Source organism: Alligator mississippiensis, chromosome 1 (genome assembly GCF_030867095.1).
Source record: "Alligator mississippiensis isolate rAllMis1 chromosome 1, rAllMis1, whole genome shotgun sequence".
Taxonomy (NCBI): domain Eukaryota; kingdom Metazoa; phylum Chordata; order Crocodylia; family Alligatoridae; genus Alligator; species Alligator mississippiensis.
The window spans coordinates 306463660-306476108 of NC_081824.1; the positions used below are offsets into that span (position 1 = coordinate 306463660).

The following is a 12449-nucleotide window of genomic DNA, read 5'->3' on the forward strand; positions in this document are numbered from 1 at the left end:
AGAACAAATATGGCAGCATCTAGAAAATCAATAAATTAAATCAAAACTGCTGAATAATAGAAATCATGGAAAGAAAAGTTTTTCAGAAGGCTGAAATATACTGTATTTTGGCATTTTTATATTTCCTCTTTGCTAGTAATTTTAATGCTCAGCATGTGGTCTAGCTCCCACTGAAACTACAAGGATAACTTGCCATGACCTCAGTGCAGGATTACATCTTTATTTTATTTCACGAACATAATTTGCTGTTATTCTGAAGAAGAATTTTCTTTCATTCTGGTTTAACTATGTTCTCTCCTAATTCATGTGCTACAAGCAGAAGTTTGCAGGCTTAGAACTGGCCTTGTGGGAGAGAAGCTAAAAAATTCCCCACAAAAACAATGATTTACGTGTTCTGTTTAAACCTTTTTGCTTTGTTTTCAAACGCTGGAAATTTTGAAACAAGTTACAGAACTATGGGCTGCCTATGAAGATGTGTGACGCAGTAGATGGATACTACCCGATGTCTGACCCACATTGTGAACAGACAAATAACCCAGCAGATGTATCTAGAACTGCCAGAGCAGGCAGCCACTTGAACCTGACAGCAAGATCTAACTGGTGTTCAGGATTTCCAGGGGTGACTGCAGATGTGCTGACAAGGTAGGGAGCAGATGGTTTTAACTGGTGAACAATGAACAAGAAGAACCAGGGAGGCACTCAGGGAATCTGTAACATACTATATATGGCGGTTACAAACCTTTTCCCCTTTTGCAGTTGCTCAGTGAATGTAATGTCCCTCTATAGTGATAATATAAAAAAAATCACTTATGCAGGCCCCTTTTTATAGTTTTGCCTTTCCAGGTGGCCCATGAGAAGACGACACTTGAAAGTACTGCATGGCGTGTGGGTATATTGTATGCACAGCATTTTATTCATGTAAGTCACAGATACAGTCCAAATGAACACCACTTTCTAAAATATGCCTCTACTGATAGAAAGAAGTAGCTCAGAAGCAAAACCAAAAGCATTTATATGCATTTTAAAATGCTTAGCAATGAACCCATTAAATCAGTTGGTGACATGAAGCTCTTTCACCAATTCAGAGCTATCCTAGAAAGCAGAAACTGAAGATTTGGAAAGTATGGCGCCTATCTTTTTTTTACAATGCTGTGCCATGAATCTGGAAGCACAAGGCAGTCCATGTGTTTTGAGTTTGAGGTCTGAAAGCTGTTGACTAAAGGCAAAGTGGGACCTGAACACAGGAGCACAGGCTGCAGTGTACCAGAGACACCCAGAAAATGTAGTTTTTTACCCAAAGAATCCCTTAAAACAAAATGGGTATTAGCAAAGCTCAGCAATGAAAAGAACGTTTCATTTTTGCCCAAACATGCTTAATTCCCACTTAGTAGCAGTAATTCCTAGGCAATGCAATAAGGATAAGGATCACATTAGGCTGGATATATAAGGTCTCTGCTTCCAAGAGCTTACAAATATAATGTTCTTTTACAAATAGAAATGTATCACCTCAGAATAATCATACATACATTTCATTTGCCTACAAGTGTATAGTGCAGTGCCTGCAGTAGCAGAGAGCTGGACTTAATGACACAGGGTACATGTTAAAGGCAAGTACTAGGGAACATCTCTGTGAAGGACAGAATACCTGCTCTGCACACCCTACACTACAGAAGAGATGTAATATGACCACAGTATTACTGCACTTGGGTACACGCCAACATACTCCCCTATCTACAGTATGTTTATTGGTCCAAGCCCAGCACTGCAATACAAGAAAATGTAGAGTGGGTGTGCAGAGTGGGTGTGCAGTGCATCACTGCAGTATTCCCTATCATACGCCTTTGATTTTGTGGTCCCTTCCAGTCCCGTGTTCCTGAAAGCACCAGGGGAAACATTGGTTTTCAGAGAATCTGTCCTTTGGATCAGAAATCTGGACTTGGATTTGAAAGCCTGAAAATGCTAATATGAGAACTGTCTCTCCCATTCATCCTTTCCAAAATCCTTCCTTTTCCCCAAGGGTCAAGATAAACTGCATTTTAAGTAGCAAGCATTATGCTAGAATGCATTATTGTTTAATAGCATTAAGCTGTTATCAATGTAAACTGACTCCCAGATGCATCCACTGTCTATAACCCGGGGCAGTCACTATGAACAGAAGGAAGATAAAGACAGTTAATTGAGAAAAATCCTCCAAATAACAGATTGCTGCTAAAATAGCTCAGAATTTAGAGGGCAACACAAAGAGACTCTCACCCAATTTCCCTGCTTGGTTACACTAGTGTAAATCCAAAATGATGTCAGTGAAGTCAAGGGACTAACACTGAGGCAACTGAGATCAGAATTTGGCCCACCATCCCCATATCCAAGCAAAAGAGGAATAAACAAATTAATTTTTGAGCTTAGCTATTCCTGTGTCTCTTGGGGAAAGCAGAGTTAAAAGTTTTCCTTATTAAAAATGAAATGCACCCCTCGGGGATCAGCCTCTGAGTTGTTGATGCTCTGCTTATTGAGTGAGTCAGCCAGGGCCTCGGGTCCACACAGGAAAACACCTATTCTGGAACTGTTTAGAAGAAAAATGAAAGTACAGTCAGTGACTAAATGCATAAACAATCCACAGCAACATCATTAGGATGGGTGAGGATATGAAGCATTTGGTCTGCTGCTGACAGCTGCTAAGGGCACTAAGTAACTTCTTGTATTACAGTACTTAACAATTTAAATCTTCGCAGTACTCTTTGAACAGAAGCTCTGTTATCCTTGTAAAACCCCCGTGAAATACACTTGTAAGTTTTATTACCGCTTGTAAAATAATGGATCAAATACTGGTACTGCAGAAGCCAATGGCAACATTACCACTGACTTTCATGGAGTTGGAATTTAGCTTAGTGAAGCTGTGGCCCAAGGAGCTTAAAACCTATATTCTCAGAAGTAGCCTCAATTTCACTGCTTCAAATTTTGGGTCTGTGGATCCAGGGTATCCATATTAAGGTTTCATTTTCAAAGCTCTTAATCACCTGAGGCTCCTATTGACTTCAACTGGAGCTACAGGTGTTGGCATCTCTTTGTAAAGATGTCAGACATTGCTTGATGTTCAATACACACAATTCAAGCATTATTTGAAAATATAGATTTAAGTGACTTGACAAGGATCACAGAGTATTTGAATCTGGGAGCATCTGGCTCTGAAAACCACATGCAATCTGTGTCAGCATTCTGCCTTTCAAATATTAACATAAGGAGCAAGGCAGTTCTTTCACGGCAGTTAGTTTGAAGGATCCAGACACTATAGTCCCCAGACAATATAGATCTGAACACTTGTGTACCCTGCATGCTTCTGAGCAATGGTCTTGAACTCATTTTCCCAGTTTGGTCTGCCATACAAGGTCTTCTGTGTCAGGCCAGTAATCACATCTTTCTTTTCATCATGATGCACTGCAAAATGAGTAGCCTGTGAGAAGAGAGAAATGTAGCATTGTAAGGAGAAATTTAGACATTAGGATTAGACCTGGGGTCAGGCATAATACTCTCTGCTTTAGCACCATATTAAACAGTAGAATAATATGAAAATTAGATAAGTTTCTGCGAGATGCAGAATTTACAGTGATCAAGAAGCTAACACTTAGACTAATGGTCAAGATTTCAAAATCAAAAGCAAACAAAAAAAAAAACTCTACAGGTGATCTCAGGACTTGAAGATACTGATCCTGAAAGCCAGTAATTAGTTTACTGTTCTAATGAACGGCATTATCTGTCATTCTCCAGTATTAATAGGACAAATTCTCCCCTCGGTTGCAATGAATGGTACAACCACATTGACTTTAATGAGGTTGTTCCACTTTAAATTAAGCAAAACACTCCTCGTTCCATTGAGGTCTTTTCTGCTCTTCCAGTCTGTGTAACTTCCATCTCAGTCAAAGGGAGTGCAGAATGCCGAAGGGCATGATTCAAAGCTGGCAGAAGTCAGTGAAAAGACTTACACTTACTTCAGTAAATGTTGGAAGAGATATTAGCTCTACTGGAGGAGAAAAACGAGAAGGCCTTTTTTTCTAAACTGGGAGTTCCACGACCTTTCTTCTTCCCCTCTTTTCACATCTGATAACTTGCCTCCATTATGGGTCAAAATTACTCAAAATTTACTACAGCAAGCTTCTTTCCTGACTGAATCACAGATTTCTCAAGTGGGTAATAGAAGGTTTGATTCCTTGGTCTCCCAACAATGGCTTACATAATCCAATTTCACCAGAGAGGGAGAGGAGCTAAGAAACTCCTAGAAGAGAGATTCTACTTTTTGGCTGGGTCCTGCTGCAGTGTGTTGACTGCTACCAATAGACCAAGCTACCATTAATGCTGCATTAGGCAGCACTAGACCTCTACTAGCAAGCTGCAGGGACAGCTGAGGTAGATGCTCTGAAGAAAGACCAATTCCCAGCTGCACAGCCAAAATACCACAGACAGTATATTAGACTGAGCTTCTATAGGTTTTGAGACATGGGCTAGTTTATAGCTCCCTTGGCCCCCAATGGAATCCTTATCTCTATCCCATACAGAGAGACAGACAATGATTTAGCCCAATAATTGTGCTTCAAAAAACAGGCCAAAAAGCTTTGCTTATCTATGACAATTTAAAGCAGAAATGTTCAAGTTCCTCAAACAGGCCCCAACTGTTCCCTGAAGTGCAGGTCTTATAGGAAGGAGTGACAGCAGTGGAATCACTTGCTGGCATTTTATATTCAAAGTATATGGTTTACTTCTACCAGATCAAAATGGCTACAATCCTGTCCTCAGATTTACAGGTGGACCTGTAAGATCATGACCCTTCAGCATTTTGTTCTTGGCCCAGGCAAGAGAGAAGTTAGTTTGCCACTGGTTGTGGGTATCCAAAGGAGGACTTGGGTACATAAAGGAAAGCTAATATAGAACTTAGTGTTGAAGTCTGAAGGCGTGATTAAAAAATTCCCTGGTAAGCAGCCATGTAAACTCACTAGCCACTTCTGTTTGACCTGGAAGTTCCCTATGCACCTGGGATCCTGGTTACTGCTGCCCTGGTCTGACCAGCTAGGCCCCTACTTCCTAGCTAAAACCCCACTGGGATTCAGAAACCAAAGGAAGTATTGCCTAAATCCCCCAAAGGCCCCAATCCAGTAGGCATTCTCTGAGCACACCTACTTCTCACGGACATTATTAAGCATAGCACAAAACACAGAAGCCATAGCCACTTGCATTAGAAGACATTGGTGGTGGTGATAGTTGATAAAACACTTGCTGAGGAAGTGAAAAAAAATGTTTAATCTTCTTTTCTGCCTAAGGGCATTCAAATGTGTATCTTCCACCACCCAGGAGACTGCCCTAACCAACAGACTAGAGGTGAGGCTGTGTGGTGGTACCTACTACCGTCCTACAGAAAAGGTGGGGTCAGTTCTTTGAAAGATTTGTAGGAAATGTCTCTGGAGTCTCAATCCCAAGAAAACAGAAGCCCTACCTTGAAAGACACCTAACCTCCCAAAAGGAGCGTGAGCTCAGATACACCCCTGTGCATAGCTTTTTCTGTTGACAACATCTAAGTCAGTGGGAGCCAGCCTTTTTGGCAGGCATGCCCCATACCTTCCCTGAGAGCCATGCTGATTCTCCTTTCCATGCCTGATCCATCATCCAGCCTTTTGCTCCCTACCCTGTGCTCCCTAGCCAATCTGCTTGCCTGCTTCCTACCTTGCGTTCCCTGACTGATTTGTTGCTCTGCTTTTTATCCCCTGCTCTGTCTACCAGTGTTTCTCTGTTCCCTTCCTGACCTGCCACATGCCGCACACAAGCTACCCGTGCCATTTGTGGCATGTATGCTGCAGGTTGAGCACCCCTGTTCTGGGTGGCTCCTTGCTTAGCATGCCAGTTGGTTTGGATCCCATTCTGAGGTGCCTACCTCTCCTTGTGCACATCATAGGTAGCCAAGTACCAAACTCTGGGCTCTGAATTCTACTCCAGGGGCCACAGGCCTCAAAGTTAACCACTGTAGCAACTAGGTTTGAACATGTCTAAATCATACATAGGATCTGGCTCTAAACCCATTCTCAAAATGTAGTTCTTAATGTTTTCTTCTCAGGTTAAATTTCTCATGCATTAACTAGGACAGGGCAGCTTCAACTGGTGAGGAAGACAGGAGTAGACTCAGCGCCCTGCTGAAGCCTGAGAATACCTCTGTTCACCTCATGTGATTCCCCGCTTCTTTCAAAGACCCTGAGTTTTGCTGGCTTCCCTCCTGGGAATGAGCAGGCCTGGGTCTAGGTTCCTCAGTGGGTGCTCATTCCTTGCATCCACAAGAAGGGAATGTGTCAGGGCCATGTGAAATATTTTCAGGCTCCCAGAGCAATATGTGAGGGATGCATGGTGGCAGCTTGAGTTAAATTTATGATGGAGTTTAACTGAGGAGTGTAGCTGAGATGCCTAGAGGCTGATGTTCTAGCTGCTGGACTATATGGTTGTAAGTCAGGCACTTCTGCACCCAGGGGAAGGTTGGGCTGTAGAGCTATCACCGCTAGAATTTTGTCTACAGCACACACAAATATCTTGGTTACACATAATTTTGTACAAGTTTGTTCTCACAGTACCCCTATAAATAGACAGACGTGCAAGGCCTAGGAGAATGTAACAAAAAAGAGGCCCTGAATTAACCATTATGTATAACAACTAGCATTTTTCCCCACAGAGTGGCTACCTGAGATTCATCCCAGCCTGTAAGATAGATGTTGTAGCTGAGAAATTCGGCATTATCCCTCTCCTGCATTTGAGTCTCCAGTGACTGCAAGAGGTCAGCAAACCATTCAAAGGCATGAGTGTCTCTGCACAGCCAGTAAAAATAGATCTGAAAGAGACAGGATTAAGCTCTTAGGGTCTGTGTGCACATACACATTTCTATTTTCATCGTGCTTGCTGATCAAAATGGAGATTTGCAGAGGCTTAGCTTACCAGTCCTTTAGAAACCCCCCTGGCATGAATACTGCATGCCCTTGGAAGCTGGGGGGCACAGCGAGCTCCCGCAGGTGGCGGCAGTGAGCGGTGAGCTCCTGCAAGCAGCCTCAGTGCTTTCGGCAGCAGGGCAGTGCCAAGCACTAATCAGTGGTTGGCGACTACCCGCAGACTCCACTGGCAGCATTGGCAGCGGCCAGTAACGATCTGGGACCGCGTGCAGACACCGCCGGCAGTATCAGCAGCAAGGGCAGGGAGGGTGGCTAGTGGTTACCACCCGCAAGCGCCACCAGCACTGTCAGTAGTGCTTTTTGGAGGGGGTGCACCGCCAAGCTCAGGGGGTGAACATGCACCCACGTGCACCCCCTACGCATTGCCAGTGCCCCCTGGCTACCGAATCTGACAGGAGCATGATGTAGCATCAGAACTTTACAGGTATTTAAAGGCTGGAAGGGCTGTGAGGCAGAGTTAATGATTGCAAGACTAAGAGAACAACAGCTTCCTATCCTCCCAACCCTCAACATCTTATTTACTGGTTTATGCTGCCTCTCCACTCCTCCTACCTAAAAATAGCATTTTGATAGGGCATTAATAGTGACTAAAACTCAAGTACTGTCTCTGCCTTGGCAGCTGAAGAGGGCCCAGTAGGCAACAGAACTATTTCTGTTCTTCTGTCTGAGGTGGGCAAACAGACATATGGACAGTGGAGCTGTGCTTTCTGGGAGCATTCTCTACCTTAGCACACAGGGTAATTTCCAAGGTAAGAGTATGGTGACAGTATAGTTTAATGGATGTTGTAAAGTTCCACCAGAGGAGAACTGCAGCAGCTGCCAGTTTGCAAGAGTGTAATAGAGGTGGGGATGTGACTTTATGGTTGCTGTACAGCTGGGAGAAGGACTCCTCCAGTCTGCAATCCCAGTGAAAATCCCCACAGTATAGTTGCTCTTCCCAGGGCTGTGCACAGGCTATGGTATTTGGTTTCTAGGCTGCTTTCATAAATTGTCTTTTCATAACTGTGTTTAATAATTTTCTTTATAAATTGGATTTTACTTATTTAATACATTTTCCCCTTCCCTTATTTTACCTGTTTTATTAATAATCTGGGTTTTCTCCCTGCATGCAAGTCAATCTCTGGATCAAGCTACTTTGTACATAAGCGTTGCTGTGGCCATTTTGTTGAGGGATTTTTCCTCTCCAATAATTGTGAGGGCTCTGGAATAAAAGTTTCATATACTTTACAGGGGATATACCTTTTTGAGCCTGAGGTTGGTTGCATCGTGGCAATATTTGTACCAGACAGACTTGAGTACCGATGCAAATGGAGTGACCCCTATTCCAGCTCCAACTAGCATAACAGTTTCATAACTGAATACATCTTCACTAGCTGTGCCAAAGGGGCCATCCACAGCTATCCTAAAACAAAGAGCACAGTTGATACATTATAAAAACAATATACTCTAGCATATCTATTAACTTACATTTGCTAAAAAATTGAGCGTGATTCTCCCTAAGTCCAAACACTACTTGATAAAAGAAGGGATGGAGGAGACCTGAAAAATAGTTGTGGCTCTCTGAGTCTGGCACAAACATGAGTTATACCTGGGGTGGATGCAGAGGGGGTGCAGTGGCATAGTCAAAACCCTCTTTCACAGTGTAGCTCACCTGCAGCAGCTCCAGTTCCCTGTGGGCCCCAATACTTGGCTCCCCCAAGGAGGAAGAGGAGCAGCTGGAGCCCCATTCTGGCATAGACCATCCTTAGGGATTAAGTAGGGAGCAGGTGAAGGAGGAGGAGGGACCTGCCCACTGCCGCTATTGTCCCCGTCTTACCTGACCTTAACAAAACCAAGCCCCAGGACCATTCCTGCTCTGCTCCAACCGGGGCCTTCATGGAGTGGCTGCACAGGGCACTGGGCTCCGGCAGTGGCAGCAGGCAGATCTCTGCTCCCTCCCCCTCCCCTGCATTGCAAATGCCATCCTGGGAGCTCCAGCTGCAGGCTGTGACTATTTGGGGCTCAGGTCAGGGATGTGGCAGTAGGTGGCTCCTCCTTCCAGTGCCTGCTTTTGACCAGCTGGGGAAACCAGGGGAGCTGGACAGGGGGCAGGAGTGCCTGCAATTTGGGGGAGCTTCCCTGCCACTGCTGTCTCTGGCCAAGCCCAGTATGCTACTGCCACTCAAAGAAGTCCCCAGCTGGATTGGGGCACGAGTGGCTTTGGACTTTCCCATGCCCTGAGAAAGCCAGGAACAGTAGTGACCACGGGCAGATCCCCACTTCCAGTGCTCAGAGGCAAACCTTGGGCAACTCCTGCTGGACAGGGGGTTGGGGATGGGAGGAGAAGGGATGTGCTGCTGAGCACTGGATGGTGGGAGGGGGTGATGAGAGTTGTGGGAAGGAATATTACCTGCTTCTGGGACAAAGAAGGCCCTGGCAGCTGGTGTCTGCTAGGGAACAGGGACAGGTGTGTTGCAACCACCCCTGCTGCATTGGTAACATCTCTCCCACCCCACTTTTCAACTTGCTAGAACCACCCATACTTACTATAGACATAGAGCTACTGCAGTTTCTCCCGCTGCCCCCCAGTAAAGGAATGGCACAGTGGAGAGCTCTGCTGTACTCTACTCCCTGGCAAGTCTCTTCTGCTGTTGTTGTGAGGAGTAGGAAACTGGCCCAAGATCTCATTCCTTTGATTTATGACAGTAATGAGTTCTAATCAAATAGCAGAGCTCTTCATTGGTCTGATGTGGAGCTCAGAATCTGTCCCTTCAACTTAGAGTTCAGATTTACCTTGCCCAAGTATATTTCCCACCAAAGAGAAATCACTCCAAATCCAGGAAAATCACCAGTTAAGCCAAAATTCACTTCCACAGAAACACTTGTCCCCATTTACTAAAACACGCATTTTCTACGAGTTGATTTTTGTAAGCGGTGTAAAATAGAAGTCTGGAGGGTAGGCATCAGCCAGGATGGAAGGAGTGAAGAAATGCATGATGCATGCTTCCAAAATGGATAGCTATAATTTTAAGCCAAGCAGATTTGAAATAACAATATTAATAATATCACCATAGAGATTGTTCTTTGTACATACTTGGGCAATTTCCACGCTTCTTGGAATTCTTGTTTATCACATCCACAGACATTAAACAAACCCTCTGTCCAATCCCCTACAATACGGACATGAATGCTGAAGTAATCCTCTTCAGGAGCAGAAGTCAATGTAAAAGGGTGCCACTCCAGTCTTGATATTGCAGGACATTTGACAAAAATATATTGCCCAACTTCCATCTTGAAACCCTTCTTCATCATCTGGAGCTCAATTGTTTTGAAAGGATGAACAACTACCTAATGGCACAACGTACAAAAATGTCAACACTTGTGCGGTCAGACCTCTTTCACCATGATCACATCCATCAATACATGGCATCATATTTTGCCAAGGGAACAAATAAAACTGGTCAAAGTGCTGGACTGACAGTACTGGAAATAAGAGTGCTTTGTTCATTTCCACATAGTAGATAAAGCAATTGCTCACATCGCCTCACTATTTTTTTAACTTTGAACAAAAGTGAACAGCTCAAGGAGTAAGAGGAGTTCAAAGTCTCTCAGACCCTTTCAACCTTTACTTCATTACTGAGGTAACAATCAATTTTCAGGAGAGATTTAAAGAAGGGGGAATCAAGTCTGCTTGGCTAAATTTATAACTGACTCGCCTCATAAATATTTGTATTATAGTAGCTCTTAGAAAGACAGAGACCCTCTTTTTGTGCTCAGCATTGTGCAAACAAATAATAAGAGACATTTCCTGCCAGGAAGAGCTCACAGTCTAAGCAGATAAGGTTTGGAGAAAGGGGCCATGTCTACATGAGACACTACTGTACAGTTGTTACTGCACATTTATTTAGTACTTGTTTATTATAAATAGTATTATGAACAAGTACTAAATAAATGTGCAGTAACCCAAATCACTGCCCAGTAGTACTGGTGAATGCCTTTTACTACTGCGCAGTAGCGTCATGTCACAGTTTTTGCCATGCAGTGTTACTGCATAGTCAATGTCTCATGTAGATGTGCCCAGGAAGTATCATTATCCTCACTTTGCAACTGGGGAGGGAGGTGAGGCACAGGGAAATTAAAGGTAATATATTTGAAAGCATTAGAGTCATTTAGCAGTCTCAATTTGAAAAGCTGTGGCTCTCAAGTATCACTGAGAAATCCTAAATGTCTATATCACTTTGGAAAATAGACACTCCAGCTCTTGAGTTACTTCTGGACTTTTGGAAATGTTACCTTATGTAACTTAGCCAAGGTCACATAGGAAGTCTTTACTGGAACTAAGAATTATATCTATGTCTCCTGGATCCATGGCTTTTAACCATTTTTCTTTTCCTACATTATTTTAGTTTGGGAGTTATATAGAGTTTAAATTTGGAGACTTAGATGAAACTGAATCAGTATAGCTAAGAGGATTTTTTTTCTTAGTTAACATCCCCCAGAACACTTTGTGAGAGTCTCAGAAGAGGGCTTTTACTCTAACAGGCTCAGCCTGGCAGGGGGGGTGTCACTGCCTTTGCCTGAAACCAGTTACCATATTGCATTCTTGAATACTGACCACAGGTAATCAGCAGGGATCCTGGTTTTCTCTGATAAAAAAATCCCCATTTTTCAGATTTAAAATGTAACCCAAAATCCACATTGTTCCATGATTAAAATGAAACACCACTATAAACATACATCTATGTATTAGTGGCATTTCATTTTAATCACAGAAAAATGTGGATTTTAGGTTATTTTTTTAAATCTGAAAAATGGGGATTTTTTTTATCAGCGAAAACCAGGATCCCTGATAATCAGCAAGCTCATGTACATCTGCCCAAGATTAAATGCATAGCATGGCCACATACCTTTGTGATAACAACCTTCTGCTGTGATCGCCAAAATCGCACCAACCTCTCACACAGGTATAAAAACATAGGAGCCACTACCCACTTCCATGTCTGTTAACAAAACAAAAATGACAAACAAGTGAAACAAGGAACTATGATATATTTTAGGATAGATGCATTCAATTCATTTGGCCCTATGGACCAGACTAGGGTCGCAGAGCTGGTCTGTGGGAAAGATTGGGCCTATAGACCAAGAGTTCACATTTGCTTGCCCAGATTTTCCGAGGAGTTTAGATTCATTGAGTTTACTCTGTCTTGAAATATATGTCCAAAACATTATATTGCGTTATGAATCTAAAATTCAAATTTGCCGGTTCTAATATAAAAGTGGAGGGCCTATATATTTTAGTCCCTATATATAGCAGAAAACATGCAACTGGATCAGGAGTCAATCATCTCTTCTCATTAAACATTTATTTTCTCTTGCCTCCTAAACCTTCATACCATGTGTAAGTCAAGAAGTACATAATGCATACATTAATTAATAGTGTAACTACACTGATGGAAATTGAACTGCACTGAGGATGAATGTGGCACAACACATAAATGTTTC

General features: G+C 43.1%; 1 protein-coding gene across 1 annotated transcript in view; it reads right to left on the bottom strand.

Annotated features, from left to right (window-relative positions):
* Positions 1 to 890: 890 nt before the first annotated feature.
* Positions 891 to 12449, bottom strand: part of LOC102572671 (cytochrome b-245 heavy chain) — a 29192-nt gene continuing 17633 nt past the window's right edge. The window contains exons 8-13 of the mRNA XM_006277087.4: positions 11855 to 11947; positions 10042 to 10295; positions 8208 to 8370; positions 6707 to 6853; positions 3324 to 3448; positions 891 to 2560 (exon numbers count right to left, since the gene is read on the bottom strand). Coding sequence (XP_006277149.3) covers positions 2434 to 2560; positions 3324 to 3448; positions 6707 to 6853; positions 8208 to 8370; positions 10042 to 10295; positions 11855 to 11947 — 909 coding nt within the window. The 3' untranslated portion in view covers positions 891 to 2433. The remainder of the gene's footprint in view (positions 2561 to 3323; positions 3449 to 6706; positions 6854 to 8207; positions 8371 to 10041; positions 10296 to 11854; positions 11948 to 12449) is intronic.